This window comes from Quercus suber, unplaced genomic scaffold (genome assembly GCF_002906115.3).
Source record: "Quercus suber isolate HL8 unplaced genomic scaffold, Cork oak 2.0 scaffold_177, whole genome shotgun sequence".
Lineage (NCBI taxonomy): Eukaryota > Viridiplantae > Streptophyta > Magnoliopsida > Fagales > Fagaceae > Quercus > Quercus suber.
The window spans coordinates 49,816-66,997 of record NW_027069637.1 but is presented as its reverse complement, the minus strand read 5'-3'; the positions used below and the strand labels follow the sequence as shown (position 1 = coordinate 66,997).

At 38.2% G+C, this 17,182-nt stretch overlaps 1 protein-coding gene across 1 annotated transcript; it reads left to right on the top strand.

Moving 5' to 3' along the window:
- Positions 1 to 8: 8 nt before the first annotated feature.
- On the top strand, positions 9 to 15,958 carry LOC112031706 (uncharacterized). Its single transcript, XM_065778277.1, has 8 exons — positions 9 to 204; positions 7,859 to 8,073; positions 8,281 to 8,335; positions 8,643 to 8,803; positions 8,890 to 14,585; positions 14,681 to 14,860; positions 14,948 to 15,348; positions 15,415 to 15,958. The coding sequence occupies exons 1-5, from the start codon at positions 9 to 11 to the stop codon at positions 9,559 to 9,561; spliced, it is 1,299 nt and encodes a 432-aa protein (XP_065634349.1). The 3' UTR covers positions 9,562 to 14,585; positions 14,681 to 14,860; positions 14,948 to 15,348; positions 15,415 to 15,958.
- The last annotated feature ends 1,224 nt before the right edge of the window (positions 15,959 to 17,182 follow it).

Here is a 17,182-nt window from a genome sequence, read left to right as displayed (position 1 = left end):
AGTATGGGATGGGTGGTCAAGTTTCAACACTAGGAGATGTTTGCAGCTATGGGATACTCTTGTTAGAGTTGTTCACTAGAAAAAGAACTATTGATGAAATTTTCAAAGATGGCTTGAGCATTCACAAGTTCACTACAATGGCTTTGCCTGAACATGTCATGGATATATTAGACCTGCTAATGTTCTTTGGAGAGGAAGATGAAGGTGTTAATGATGACAAACATAAGGATGACATAGAAGAAAGAGCAATAATCGAAGATCAACATGTCAATGTTAATAGCAGAATAAAAGATTGCTTGATATCTTTTTTTTTAATTGGATTGTCGTGTTCTTGTTGATACCCCATTTTGCAACCCGCATTTAACCTCACATGGAGGGTAAAAGGGTACTTTCACCTCAAAAATATGCATCTTGATTCTGGCCATTAAATCCTTAATCTCATTTCACCAAAATGATCTTGATGTTGTAACGATCAAATTAACTGGTCATAAGCCCTAATTGGACCACCAGATTGAAAGTTATCATCAAATCAAATTTTAATGGCTGAGATGCATTATCACAAATTGAGTCCGACTATATGTGATTATGAACAATTGATTTCAATTTGTTATAAGTGTAATCAATTGGAGATCAATGATGTGTCATAATTTGATCGGTTAGGACTACATTTTATGGTGAGGTTGCATACACCTAATTAATTAGATAGTTAAACATTAATTATTCAATAAGTAATTTGTGTAATTATCTTTTAATTAGTGTAAATTTGGAACCAATTAAGTCTGAAATTGGAGTGATTGGAGCCATTTAATGTTAATTGGGAGCTAATTTGAGACCTGTTAATGTTAATTGTGTTGAAACCATTTTCTGACAAATGGCCTCTACTCACCATTTCATCAATATCTCTCAAAATATTTTGAATATGTGAATGAGGTTAATTTTCCAAGAAACTAGACATCCAGGGCTTCAATTTGAGTACAAGAACGAGACAATTTCGATCAGAATTGAGTCAAATATGATTTTTCAAAATTGGCTCTATAGGCTGTTACAGCAGCTACGGGAAAACCGAATTTTGGATTGCTCCTCACTCCTACCAATCTCTCCATTTAATGCACCAGATTTTCCCCAAGGCTAAAATAAGGTCTAGGTTCATGATTCTTTGTCAACTCTCATTAAATGGCATTCCATTCATATTTCCTTCCCCACTACTATATAAACCCTCCCTCTCCTTCATTCCAAAACATACCAAAACCCTCTCTCTTAAGTTCTAGTGAAGTAGAGTAATCTTGTCATATCTTGGTTTTCCTGAGACTCAAGGTATTGAGTGAGAGTCACTCTCCCTCTCCTAGTTCTTCTTCTTTCCTTTACCCTTAGGACCTCCACCAAGAGTCTTATCCTCCACCGTATGGATCTTGCATGAAGGTATAATCCCTTTCTCTAACCGATTTTTTTATGTTGCCATGATGAGAATTTAAGATTAAAACATGATAGTAATTACTTAAATTCCCTTTAATATGTTTGAATGTTCTTAATTGTTCTTATATGTTCATCACATGTTCTTGGTTGTTCATCACATGTTCATGCATATCACTAGTTTTAATCTTAAATCTACATAAAAAAAAATATGAAGAACATGTTTTTTTTAATAATTCTTTCAAATTTTTGAATCTAGGTTATCACCATTCACACACATTCACTAGAATTTATTTTTCAATCCAAATGCGATACTTAATAAATTGAATTAGGGTTTATCACATGCACACACTTTAAATTCAACATGCAAATTGATTGGATGATATGATATGAATGTCGGCCACCATAGTCTAGAAGACTGGTTTCACCAGGTAAAGTGAGTGCCTAACACCTCCCACCTTGTAACATAACCTCCGAGCTTAGATTAAGGGTTAGTAGATTAAATGTTTATCCATATAATTTTCGATTTTTAGATTGTAACTAGAAAACAAAGTCATGTACTTTGTCTTAGATTGTATCTAAGACCAAAGCCATGTAATTTTCCTATGATCAATGTAAATTCAATTGAAAATTAATAAAATGAGGAATTTTTCAATTTTGGTTTTCTTATTTATCCCAATAATTAAATAAGTGGCGACTCCATTGTAAAACCCTTAATCTAAAGAGGAAAATATAACTAGTAGAACCTCCATTTTGAGAGGAAATAACACGACTCCACCCATTCACGTGGGCTTAGCCCAACACACCTAAAAAAGTGGGCCAGGGGCGCGATCTCTCACAATTCTACAACATCACGGGATGAGGGGGTGCCTATGAATGTTGTCTTCAACAAAATGAATGCAATTAGAGACACGTTTCTTAAATATAAGATGAGTAAATAGAAGAAGAAAGAGCTAGGTACATTAACTCATTTTATTTGAATATACAAATTGGTCACTTCTTTGTAAAATAATAAAAACATAAATTTAAATTGAAGAAGAAAAAAAATGTGAATGTGAAAAAGAGAAGATAAGGAAAGAATATCAATCTAAACAATTATGATTATCAAGTCTACATGTTACTGTTGTTCAACAAATGGAATGGAATGCAATTGTTGTTTGTTAATGTTGTTGCAAGAAAATAATTTGCAATTGTTTAATTCTTCCCTAATTATATTGGTCATACACTTATTGCATTATTAATTAATTCATGTAATTGTCTGTACGTTTTATTGCGTGACAGGATAGGATGGAAGTAATGACCCTTGATTGAGTAATGTTTCCGAGGTTATGATGGTCATAAGCTATAGGCTTGTAACATTCTATTGAGCGATCTTTACAGTTTAATCATATGCCTCCTCAACCTTTATGTCATTGTCTTCCATATCAAAGGTAATTTAGATCAGTTACTAACTGTTTTTTGCCAAATGAAACTTTGTTAAACCATATTCCTAAATCTTTTTTACTATGGAATGTACGATCCCTACTTTGATTTGTATACGTGTTTCATACACCATTTACACTATATCCCTCCTTTATGTCATTGCTTGGCCATTTGGCTTTGGCCTTACTCTTCCTAGCTAAATCCTAACTTAGAAATTTTTGTGGACAGTTTCATAGGACTTATTTGGCTATTCCTTTTTTTTTTTTTTTTTTTTCTTGATAGTTTTTAAATAAAAAATTTTAATTATTTTAAATTATAATGATATGAGAAGTGAATGAAGGAATTACATGATGAAACACCTCCTTCATTAACTTGTTATATATTTTGCCTAAAAAACAATTAAAAATAAGAAGAAAAAAATACCGAAATTATTAAATGCTTAATTAGGTGATTTTATAATCTATACTATAGAATTATCTCCTCGGACTGGGAATTTATCCATTTTTACGTATCCTATTCTTGATTGATCATCTGTTAAGTCCATACTAGCCGTTACTAAGTTCATTAAGACCTAACTCTTTAACCCATTCTCTACAAATTTATTGTACTTGGCTCATTGGCGCATCACCCCCTTCATTTTTGGGCTTGGGCCTTCAATTGTGTCCTTAGATTAACCTTTACCCAAAAAAAATAGAAGAATTTCTAAGCATGCGTGTGAGCACGTGCTCAGAGGCTAGTTTCTTATAAAATTATATTACGAAAACATAAGTATACTGTTAAATTATATTATGATAAAATAAATAAATAAAAATATATAATCGTACTTTTATTCTCAAATTTTATCTTGGTTTTTATGCAAATATTTACAATGTACTTTTAAATCTTGAACTGATTAAAGTATACATGTATTTCATAGCATATATATTTCATTCCAGGGCCTTTTTTGTCAAACATTCCGTTTTTACAAAAAAAAAAAAATATATATATATATATATTGAAAAGCTTCCGCCCAAACTTATTTAGTTATGTACCACCTTTTTAGAACGCAAGTTTGCTAAATTCAAGTCCTAAGTGAAACTCAAGTTTACTAAATTCAAGTTTGACTTATCTTGAAACTTTTTTTATTATGTAGCATTTTTTTTCTCATAATGCTTGTAACTCGAGTTTAATAAACTCAAGTTTCACTTGGAACTTGAGGTTAGTGAACTTAAGTTCCAAAATTGCTATATAAAAGTTTAGAAGTTTAGGCAGAGGCTTCATGGTAAAATCTTTTGCAAAAACATAATATTCGGCAATAAAAGCCTACATTCTGTATGGTACTAAGAGCATTCACATCCAAAATGCTAAAAAACATATGTAAGCATATTTTAGCATTAAGGCATTAAAAGTGAGCAACATCTGGTCTTCTAAAATTGTAAAAAAATTTGGCATTGTGCTATAGTGCCATCGCAAATGTAAGATGGCACTATAGCACTATTCTAAAACAAAATAATATTTTTTTATTCCCGTGTATTTAATATATTTGTCACTTTCTCTCTTTTCACTTTCTCTGTTTCTCATCTCTCTCTCTTTCTCCACGACGTTCTAGCCTCTCTCATCACATCTCTCTCTCTCTCTCTCTCTCTCTCTCTCTCTCTCTCTCTCTCTCTCTGTCTCTCTCACAGTGGCTTATACTGATTGTTGACACCCCATTTTGCAACCTGCATTTAACATCACACGGAAGGTAAAAGGGTAATTTTTCCTTGAAAATATGCATCTTGATTCTGGTCACTAGATCCTTAATCTTATTTCACCAAAATGATCTTGATATTGTAACGATCAAATCGACTGGTCATAAGCCCTAATTGGACCATCAGATTGAAAGTTATCATCAAATCAATTTTTAATGGCCAGAATGCACTATCGCAAATTGAGTCCGACTATATGTGATTATGAACAATTAACTCTAATTAGTTATAATTATAATCAATTTGAGATTAATGATGTGTCATGATTTGATTGGTTAGGACTATATTTTATAGTAAGATTGCACACACCTAATTAATTGGATAGTTAAACATTACTTATTCCACAAGTAATTTATGCAATTATCTTTTAATTAGGGTAAATTTGAAATTAATTAATCCTGAAATGAGAGTAATTGGAGCCTATTAATGTTAATTAGGAACTAATTTGGGACCTATTAATGTTAATTGTGCTGAAATTATTTTCTAACAAATTACCTTTGCTCACCATTTTCTTGATATCTCTCAGAATATTTTGAATCTGTGAATAAGATTAATTTTCCAACTAGACATCCGGATCTTCAATTTGAGCGTAAGAACAAGATAATTCCGATCAGAATTGAGTAAGATATGATTTTTTGAAATTGGCTCTACAGGCTATTACAGTAGCTGCAGGAAAACTGAATTTTGCTTGCTCCTCACTCCCACCAATCTCTATCTTTAATGCACCCAATTTCCTCAAAAGCTAAAATAAGGTCTAGGTTCATGATTCTTTGTCAATCCTCATTAAATGACCTTCCATTCATATTTTCTCCACCACCACTATATAAACCCCCCTCTCCTCCATTCCAAAGCACACAAACCCCCCCTCCCCCCTCTTCTCCTCTCTTGAGTTCTAGCGAAGTTGAGTAGTTTTGTCATATCTTGGTCTTCTTGAGACTCAAGGTATTGAGTGAGATTCAAACTTCCTCTCCTAACTCTTTTTTTCCTTCACCCTTAAGACCACTACTAAGAGTCTTCTCCTCCTCCACCATATGAATCTTGCATGAAGGTATAATCATTTTCTCTAACTTGTTTTTTTGTGTTTCCATGATGAGAATTTAGGGTTAAAGCATGATAGTAATTATTTAAATTTTCTTGAATATGTTTGAATGTTTTTAAATGTTCTTATGTGTTCTTCATATGTTCTTGATTATTCATCACATGTTCATGTATAACACTAGTTTTGATCTTAAATCCACATCAAAAACATGAAAAAACAATTGTTTAATAATTCTTTTAAATTCTTGAATCTAGGATATCGCCATCCACACACATTCACTAGAATTTATTTTTTAATTCAAATGTAATGCTTAATAAATTGAATTAGGGTTTATCACATGCACACACATTAGATTCAACATGCAAATTGATTGATAACATATTGGATAATGTGAAATAAATGCTGGCCACTATAGTCTAGAAGACCAATTTCACCGGGCAAGGTGGGTGCCTAACACCTTTCCACCTTGTAACATAGCCTTCGAACTTAGATCAATGGTTAGTAGAGCCAATGCTTATCCATGTAATTTTCAATTTTTAAATTGTAACTAGGCAACAAAGCCATTTACTTTATCTTAAATTATATCTAGGACCAAAACCATGTAATTTCCTATGATCAATGTAAATTCAATTTCAAATTAATAAAATGAGGAATTTTTTAATTTTGGTTTTTTTATTTATTCCAATAATTAAATAAGTGGCGACTCTATTGTAAAACCCTTAATCTAAAGGAAAAAATATAATCAGTCAAACCCCCATTTTGAGAGGCAATAACACGACTCTACCCATTCATGTGGGTTTGGCCCAACACACCCATAAAACGGGACGAGGGCGCAATCTCTCACATTGATTGGTGTTTAAGCTACTTCAGTTCCACTGGGTACCATTGTCCGGCGAGGGTCTGGCAGCATGGTCCTCTGATGGCGCTCAACCTCGCCTTCGATGATGGGCTGTGATTTTTCTGGCGTGGGTCCAATGGTGGGTTGTGGAGATCCACGGAGCTCCATCATGATCATCAACAGTAAATCAAATCGGGTTTGCATCAGATCGGGTTGTGCATGTTTTGCAGTGAGGCATGGTTTGATGAGTTTTGTGTGTGTTTTGCAGTAAGGCATGTATCAGTGAGTTTATATCTGATGGGTTTGTATCGGTGGGTTTTTTTTTTTTTTTTGGTAAGTCCAGTGGTGGTGGCTCTGGGTTTGGTCGTGGGTATGGGTTTTGGCTGTGGGTATGGGTATGGGTATGGGTATGGGTATGGGTATGGCCATGGCTTTTTTTTTTTTTCTTTGTTTTTTCTTGGTGGTGGTAGGTTTGTGACTGATGTGGTGGTGGTGCTGGTGATTTTTGGTGGTGGGTGGATGAGAAAGAGAGAAAAATAGAGAGACAAAGAACAGAGATGAAGATAGAAAAGAGAGAGATTTTTTTTTATTATTTTATTATGTAATTTATATTATTTTAATATATTATAGGTAAAAATAAAAATTAGGATGTTAAGAATATTATAAAATAGTATGATATAAATAATAAAGTAGGTTTTGAGATAGTAAAATAGAATAGTTTCAAAATTTCATATGCGAATGCTCAACTATTCTTTTTTGGGACTGGTACAAACTTTGCTTATACGCGGGTCGATCCAAGGGGGGGGGGGGGGGGGGAAGTGTGTGGACCAGTTCAAACTGGCCCAGCCCAATTGGGCCCAAACAAAAACTGTTATACCGAAACAAGCACAAGCCTAATAAATCCAGTCGTGATACTAGATCATGGCCCACACTTATGTATGCAGGCTCTGTCTTGAATACCCAGCCCGATTAAGACATGGCCGACGAAGACATAATAAAGAGTACACTCATGTAATACACGTGACACTGTCCAACAATAAAACGAACGGTGCAGATTGATCGCAGTGACCACCGACTGTGACTCTTACTTGTTCCACATTTAATTCTATTTTATTTTCACAGTGGGTCACTTGGTTGAGATTCTCACATCTCACCACAAGTTAAAAAAAAAAAAAAAAAAAAAATCAGATTAATGGTAATATGTGTCGTTTCTCAAAAAAAAAAAAAAAAAAAAATGGTAATATGTGTCAACACGCCACGTGTAATCGGATCCGTTACTTTATCATCTCTCATAATGATAAAAATATCCACTAGAACCACCTTACAACATTATTGAATAACAAAGAGACAAAAAAAAAAAACACATACTAGTTCTCGAAGAAGCCAGCTGAGCTTGAGAGTTGCAGTGAGTGATTGATTGAGTTAGTGATGACAACCCCAAAGAGTTCTTCTTCAAAACTCATCGTGGACAAGTACAGAGACAGACGCTTTTTGTTTCCCAGAAAGAATTTCTTCTTACTAGACCCGAAATTTGTTCCTTAAAGTTACAGAAAGCTGTTAATTTTGGGTTCTTGAAGTTGATATCTTTGCAACACAAGGCTGTACACCCGGTTACTACTTTGTCATCGAAAACCCAGGTATTTTCTGTTGTTTTTTTGTGGGGTTCAGTTTTTTTTTTTTTTTTTTTTTTTTTTGGGATATTTGCTTTTGTTTTTATGAAAGTTGTTTCCTTCTTCTTTTTTGGGAATGGAGAAACTGTTGCTAAAGTCTCTAGCTTCACTTTGTTTTTGTGTCCCATGATTTCTTGGCTGTATGTATGACTTTACATGACATTGTCTGTGCAGGCGGACTTGGAAGCTGGTGACACTCAGATTGATGAAGAGTCAGACTTGGAAGCTTGTAAGTTAATTTATTCATCTTTGGGATCTTCTCAAGTTGAAGAATCATGGGACTTTTTTTTTTTTATGTGAAGAATCGTGTGACTTTTAATTGGTCTCTACCTTCAAATTTTTAGTGTCAATATTGTTAGAATAAAGGTCAACTGATTAAATTCACCGTGTTGGAGCTGCTCCACTAATTGAGAGTCCAATCTCATTTGTGAGAAGGAATGTTAATAATGCCTAAATGATTAACTTCGTCATTTTCTACCAATTTAAACTTTTAGAGGAATTGATAATTTATCAAATACTGCTTCTTTGTTGGGCAGATGAATCGAAGAGTGTTCAAGTCAAATTCCAGATACAGAAAGTGTGCATGTTCGGTGAGCAATTTCTGATAGTAGGGGATGATCCTAAGTTGGGCTTATGGGACCCTTCAAGTGCGATACCATTGGATTGGTCAGAAGGCCATGTGTGGACTGCTGAGCTGGTAAGTATTAAAAGCAAAGTCAGTCAAGAGTGTGTGTGTGTGTTGAAGACAAATTGATGTAGTACCATGTCATTGTTTGTTATTAGGATGTGCCAATTGGAAAATTAATCCAGTTCAAGTTCATACAGAAAGGAAATGCTGGGAAAATCTTGTGGCAACCTGGTCCTGATCGAATTTTTAAGACATGGGAAACTAAGAATACAATCATCGTTTGTGAAGATTGGGAAAATCCTGAATATCAGAAAGTAATAGAGGGAGAACAACTAGCTAATCAAAATGAACAACAGACGGTTAACTCAGATATGTTGATTGTTGCTCAGAATTTGACTTTTCCAAAAGATGAGTTGGTGTCTTATGTAAACGAGGGATCAGCCAATGCAGAAAGCAATACTTCTACAGCAGAAAATTCAATTGCAGAACCACACAAGGCACAAATTATTGCCGATAACATTGCTCCTTCACAAGAGAAAACTAAAGCTATGGTTGCAGACAATATAAGTTACTCAAAGGAGGACCCCAAAGTGAATGCAAAGGACATTCTTGAAAGTAATGGCAGAGCTTCAACACTCATTGAAGACAACCTTAATAATTATGGAAGTGGTGAAGTCAAAAAAAGATCTTTTAGCAATCTCCCAAACTTGAAAAGGAGGGCAGCCAGCATCATTATGAATGGCATTGTTCCTATTTCCCCAAATAGACCATGCAGCCATGAAAAAGAGACTAAGATCAGTAGAGGACCCTTTCTCCATAATTTGTGAGGTAATGCCGATGAAATCACAGGTTGGAGAATAAAGATTAACTGGGCAATCACTCCAACAAGTCCAGGTTTGCTTTGCATGATTACAATGGAACAAAGCATGGGAAATTGATTCCAACTCCTTGTTGCATATTTGACAAAAACCAGCAGTGTTTAAACCCCTCTGCCTAAGGTTGAGCATAGTGGGTAAGCCATCCAAACACACACGCCAAGCAAAAATTTTAACTTTTGGGGGGACATTTACTTGCCAAATCTTCTTCCAAAAAGGAGAAGCAAGGTGACTTGAAGTGCTTGCACCTGCTGCCTCAGACTCCACCAACTCCTTAGCAACATAATAGGCACTTTTCACCGAGAAAGAGCCCTTTTTATTCCCCAACCAGATTAAAGAGTCCTCAGGGAGGCTATAGCTGAGGGGTATTTTGAGGATTTCATTGGCTTTAAATTGTAAGAAGAGAGCTTTCACCAAGTCCGGCTTCCACCATTTGGAATTCTCATCAATGAGGGAAGAAACCATAGGGAAATCACCAAAGTCCCTTGGAGTAGAGATAACTTTGTGAGTGGTTGGGGTTAGAAGCCACTTGTCTTCCCAAATGTGAATTCTCTTGCCATTGTCCACCCTCCATCTAGTTCCCTTTCTAATAACCTCAAGGCTATTGAAAATGCTCCTCCAAGCATAGCTTAGGTTATTACCCAACTTTGCATTCAAAATATCATCATAGGGGAAGTATTTGGCTTTATAGACTTTAGCCAAAAGTGAGTTGGGATTTGAAAGGATCCGCCATCCTTGTTTGGCAAGAAGAGCTAAGTTGAAAGCTTGGAGATTTCGAAATCCCATGCCCCCATAAAATTTTGATTTGCATAATTTCTTCCAACTAACCCACGCCAATTTAGTCTCCTGTTTTCTTTGACCCCACCAAAAATTTCACATCATTCTTTCTAAATCATCACATAAAGTCTTTGGCAATTGGAAGCAACTCATGGTGTAAGTGGGCACCGCTTGAGCAACTGATTTTATGAGAACCTCTCTACCCTCAATAGAAAGAAGTTTTTCCTTCCAGCCAGCCAATTTCTTGCTCACCCTCTCTTTAATCTCAGCAAAGACTTGATTTTTGGATTTGGCAATGAGAGAAGGAAGGCCAGGATACTTCTTGGGCTGAGAACATTGCATAGGGCCAAGAATGCTTAAGATTTCTTCCTTAACATCATTGGGAGTGTTGGGACTAAAGAAGACCAAAGACTTATCCACGTTGACTTTTTGTCCTGAAGCCGCTTCATAAGAATTGAGAATTTGAATCAACTCAAGACATTGTTGGGAAGTAGCCTTGCAAAATAAAAGACTGTCATCTGCGAAGAATAAGTGGGTGATGTTTGGGCAGCCCCTACAAATGGATATACCATGAAGAGCTTGAGTACGGGCAGCTTGGTGGATAAGAGCTGAAAGACCTTCAGCACATAAGAGGAAGAGGCCCGGAAAGAGGGGATCGCCCTGTCTAAGGCCCCTAGTGGGAGTGATATTACCATATGCTTCACCATTAATGATGACCGAGTAGGAAACAGAAGAGATGCATTGCATAATAAGGGAGATCCACTTCCCGTCAAATCCAAGCATGAAACTATCCTTCCCTTCTGTTTTGTGGTTCAAGTAATGCATTAGTTCAAATGCGACTAAGACATTATCGGTAATTAGTCTATCTGAGGTAAAAGCACTCTGGTTTTCAATGATAACCGTAGGAAGAATTGCTTTTAGACGGTTAGCCAGGGTCTTGGAAATGAGCTTATAAACCACATTACAAAGGCTGATTGGCCGAAACTCAGTCATTTTGGAGGGGTGTGCAGTTTTGGGGGTGAGGACAATGTTTGTTTTATTGAGTGCTGCCATGGAAAGGTTTTTGTTGAGAACATTAAGCACCATATTAGTAATATCAGCTCCTACAATACTCCAATATTTATGAAAAAAGACAGCTGACATACCGTCGGGGCCCTGAGCTTTGGTGGGGTGAATTTGGTGCAGGGCCTTTGTGACTTCTTCACCGGTGAAAGGTCTGATCAGCGCTTCATTCATTTCTCTGGTGATCCTCATTGGAATGGCCTTGGTGATTTCCTCAATGCAACTTGGTAAGGAAGTGGTATAAATATTCTGAAAATAGGCTATTGCCGTTGCTGAGATACTTACTTTGTCATCACACCATCTTGCATCCTCACTCCATAAACCCAAAATTGTATTCTTTCTCCTTCTATCCTTAGCTCTAGCATGAAAATTTTTTGTATTTTTGTCCCCCTCCTTGTACCAGTGAATTTTGCTCCTCTGGTGCCACAGCATCTCTTCACTATCCAGCAGGTCATTCAATTCTTTTCTAATCTAATTTATCTCAACCCTGTGGGAACCATCCTGATCTTGAGCCGTGAGAATATTAAGTCATTTCCTTCTCTCTTGGATTTTTTTTGGAATGTTTCCAATTACCTCCTTGTTCCACACTGATAAATCAGCTGCACATCTACTGAGACTAGCAGCAATTCCCTCAGGAGTGCTTTCGAAGACATCACTCTTCCAAGCTGCTTCAATTATCTCATGGCAATCCTCCATTTTGGCCCATAATGCTTCAAAGTGGAAGCGACGCTTGCGAGAAGGAGGAGAGAGGCTAGGATCAGAGATTTTCATAATGCAATGATCAGAAGTGGACTCAATCTGATGGTGGACTCTTACGTCACCAAATAAGTTCAGCCAATCGGAATTGGCAAAAGCCCTATCAAGCCTGAGATACACCCTGTTACTTCCCTCTTGCAAATTACACCAGGTAAATTTAGGGCCAAAGAAACCAAGGTCCTGGAAGCCACACAAATTCACAGCCTCACGAAATCCCTCCATTTGGTGCTGAGACCTCAAAGCTCCCCCTGATTTTTTTGTCAAAGACAAAATTTCATTAAAGTCACCACAGCAAAACCAAGGCAAAGAGAATTGATTGTTTAAATAAGAAAGTAAGTTCCAGGATTCCTTTCTTAAATAAGTTTCAGGATGGCCGTAGAACCCTGTGAATCTCAATGTATTGTTGTTTTGCTGCTCTGAAATTGTTGCATCAATGTGGTGGGGTGAGTATGATTGAATCTCCAACCTAACTTCTTTAGACCAAAGTAGTGCAAGGCCACCACTACGGCCTCTGCTGGGAACAAAAAGACCATTGATGAAGCGTAAGCTCGTCAGTAATGTTTGTCAGATGGAGGTGATTTCTTCAGCCTTCAAAGATGGTCACCAGTGTGGTGCCTGCCACAATGTCTCCGATGCCAAAGTCAGTATATGAAAATCTCTTCAAAGTAAAACAATGTAAAATGAATAGAATGAAAGAAAATCTCTTTTTTTACTTGTATGTCTGTATCTTTCTCATTCTTGGCAATGTGTGGGCTTTATATATGTTCTTTATGGCCTCTAGCCGTTGGAGTAGTTATGGAGGTCTTAATGCTCCTTTTGGTAACGTCTGGGGCTGTATAATGTATCATCAATGTCCTCCAACGGATCATACAGTTGTTTCTGTAACCGTTCTGGGTTTGACGGCCTGCATTGAATGGCCTGGATTACTTCGTCAGTAATGCATATCATTGCTTCACCTAGCCAGAGGTTGAATTCGTCCATATTGATGGGATCGTCCATGTGAGACGGACTCTTCAGTCCCGTCAGTTGCCCCCCGATTCTTTGTTCGTCACTTTAATGACGAACATAGAATATGAAGGGTTACTGATGGTAAGTGGCATTTGGGGTTTTGCTTCGTATTAAATGCGAAGTGGCGGCGCTTCGCAGGTCGTGGCACACGTGGCACACGCTGACCGGTGGGATTTAATGTTCTAACTAGTGGGACTATTGGGCTTCCCGCTGGTTTTTCAGTTTCCCAAAGCCTTGGTTTTCAAACTCCTCCTTTTTACCTCTTTCAAAATTCTCCAATCATTATTCTGATCTTTTTCTCCGGTGATCTTACTCTACAACTTCTCTCCGAACTAGCATTCAACGTAGCGATGCTCCCTCTGCTGATCGCTTCCTTAAGGTACGCCCATTCCCTTTTCATTCCTGTGTTACTCTTCTTCGCCTTGTTATAACTTTGCCTCTGATCTTTTTCTCCTTTTTCCTTTTAGTTTGTTCTAAATTTCATGGGGGTTTAGTTCACTGTTGTGTCTTTTCTTTGATTTACATGGTTAATAGCTCTGAGGTTAGGATAGTTTGCCCATCAATTTCATTCCTCTTCGCTCGCCTAGGAGGGTCTTTAGGTGCTCCCTCTAATATTGAGGACTTTGTTTTTTAGGGTAACTGTTTGAGTGTTGCATTGGCTGATTTATTGCCTTTGCTTCGTCAAGCTCTAGATTGGTTTGTGAACGAGGTTGGAAAGCGAGTAGGTATGTTTGAAGTTAGGTTAAGCGAGCTTGAAACTGGGTTATCATCCAACGGCGGCCCAGCGGAGGAAGATACCGCCGTCTCTAGCCTTCGAGAGGTTAGGGCTTTTTATGCTCTGGGAGAGGAGTGTGGGCTGGGCGTTGACACATTGGGGAGGTTTAGAGATAGATTCCAGTTTTCGGATCGGGTTAGGGTTCGTCTACCCAATGAGGAGGACCGGGCATGTCACTTCTTCCCAGGTGAGGTATGCTTTTACGAGGCTGCCTTCACTTGTAGGTTGAGGTTTCCCGTCCATCCTTTCCTGATGGAGTTGTTAGATCACTTTGGTATCGCCCCTGAGCAACTTATGCCCAATTCGTGGAGAATTTTAGTCAGCTGTATGGGAATATGGCTGGCTGCTACTGACGGGGATATGCTCAGGGTTGATGAGTTGGTATATTTGTATCGTTTGAAAGCGTCAAAGGAGCACGGGTATTATGAACTAGTGCCTTGGGAGAGGAGGACTAGAATTGTCAAAAAGTTACCTTCGTCATTCAGGTATTGGAAATCCAGATTTTTCTTTGTGTCTGGGGACGATTTTGAGACTCCCTCAGGCGAGGTTTGGGGTGATCTCCCGAGGTTGCATCGTCGGTGGGGAACCCCGACCTTAGGTGCGTCAATACTCTTTTTTTTTTTTTTTTTTTTTAACTTCACCATGCTCGTCTTTGTTGCTGTGGATTTTCTTATTCCTCTTTTTTTTTTGTAGTTAAGAGACGGCCAAAGTTGAAGAGCAGGTACAAGGAACGAGTAGAGAAAGCTATTGAATACGCACAGACGATTGAGAGCTGGGACGACCTTGTGGATCCAAGGGCTCTTGCCTTCTATTGCCTCGGTCCAGAACCCTCTAGCTTCGTCCTGCGAAATCTTGAGATTGAAGGAAAGAAAAGTAAGTATTGAGTTCGTTTATGCACACCCCCTTTTTCTTTCTTTTTTTTTTTCTTTTTTTTTTTTAACAAGTGTTTTCTTCTTGCAGAGATGACGACCAAATTCAACAAGGGCATGTATGCCAAGATGAGGTCCAAGAAGGACGAGCCTTTATCGAACTTGGGGAAAAAGGCAGTTCGTGTCACTGAGAAGGGTGGCCCCGTCCCTCTAGCTTCCTCCGTTAGCCCAATTGCTTCTAGGGCCTTAGTTACAAGGACAGCTTCCCCCACGACTTCGGTGGAGGAAATTGGGGGCACTCCAGTCTCCAAGAGGCTGAGGTTGACTGAGAAGGAGAATGAGAAGGGTGATCCTCGTCCATCCACGATCTGGAGTGACGAAAGGCTAGCAGTGGACTGGGCTCATGAGGTCGTGATTGCTGCAGATTTAAAGATCCTTTCTGGTGTCCCCTATAATGACATGGCTGCTCGACACGTCCAAAAGCTTGTACAGGTATGTTTGCCTGCCCCTTTTTTTTTTTTTGAAGGAGAAGGTAAAAAAGCTAACAGACGATCTCAGGGTGGAGCATCAATTGACGCTTGAGAAGGATGAGCAGATCCTTACAGCCAAGGAGAGTCTCAAGACCATCGCTGCTAGATCCGTGGAGGCCTTTCAAATCACTGACGAGTACAATACCGTTCTTTTCAGCTGGTATTTTAAGGGTTTCGAGCTCCTAAGGAGATACCTCGTCAAGCACCCATCTGGAGTGAACATGCAAGAGCTGGATCTGGAGGAGATTGACCAAGAGATGGCTGCGGATGAGGCTGCTCAATCGTCTGCCACTGAGCCCGATGCTTCTGCTGACGCTCCTGCTGGTGCTGCTCCCCCTCAGGATGCTCCTAGTGACGATGCTGCTGGACGGACCTGATACTTCAACAAAAATTTCTCTCTTTTTTTTTTTTTTATGATGCCCTTTATGTTTTGGGCAGTTATGTAAATCTATTTTCAGAACAATTTTATTTTCTATCTATTTTGGGAACAATATTTTCAGCCCAGTGTTTATGGGCTTTTAGTTGTGAAGGCAGTGGTGATTAGTCTTTGATTTAATTTTAACTTTTATGCACTTACTTGCATTTGTAATTTGCACATGCTTGAGTTTGATATATGCCTGTCGTATGTTCCATGATTGGTACCGTTGCAGCATCTTGGTCGTCAATAACTTGCATTCGTTGGTGCGAAGTCTTGTTACTTAGCAACTTTTGACTTTTTAGCCCTTTTAGGGATATCATCTTTGTCAGTAACGTACATCCGTCAAGGCAGAATCTTGTTACTTAGCCATTTTTTGGCTTTTTAACCACTTTTAGGGATATTATCTTCGTCAGTAACGTACATCCGTCAGGACAGAATCTTATTACTTAGCTATTTTTGGCCTTTTAACCCCTTTTTGGGATATTGTATTCGGAAGTAACGTACATCCGTCAAGGCAGAATCTTGTTACTTTGCCACTTTTGGCTTTTTAACCACTTTTTGGGTTTTTATATTCGTCAGTAACGTACATCTATCAAGGCGGAATCTTGTTACTTAGCCACTTTTGGCTCTTTAACCACTTTTTGGGTTTTTATATTCGTCAGTAACATACATCCGTCAAGGCGGAATCTTGTTACTTAGCCATTTTTGGCTTTTTAACCACTTTTTGGGTTTTTATATTCGTCAGTAACGTACATCCGTCAAGGCGGAATCTTGTTACTTAGCCATTTTTGGCTCTTGTGAGTTTCTTCTGGACCAGGCCTGTTCGTACACAAATATTAGCTGAATAATTCATTTATTGATTGTTAATGACGAATATTACATCTACTGATGGTATTTCTTCAAATACTCAATGTTCCATGGTCTTGGAAGCCTTTGTCCGTCTAGGGTCTCCAAGTAGTAGCTGCCTTGTCTGGAGTAGTGAATGACCTTGTACGGTCCTTCCCATGTGGGGCCGAGTTTTCCTTGAGTGGGATCTCTGGTCGCCTGGGTTATTTTGCGCAGGACGAGGTCTCCTATGTTGAGTCGCCTGAGTTTCACCCTTCTGTTGTAGTAGTCTGTCATTTTTTTCTGGTATTCCGTCATTCTGCTGAAGGCTTTGTCTCGTACTTCGTCAAGGCAATCTAGATTCACTCGCAGTAGGTCGTCATTGTCTTCTTCATTGAAAGCTTCTCATCTGGTGCTGGTTATTCCCATTTCAACAGGGATCACTGCCTCTGTACCGTAGGTGAGTCTGAAGGGGGTCTCTCCCGTTGGGGTTCTGGCCGTGGTTCTGTAGGCCCACAAGACGTTGGTCAGTTCTTCTGACCAGGCACCCTTC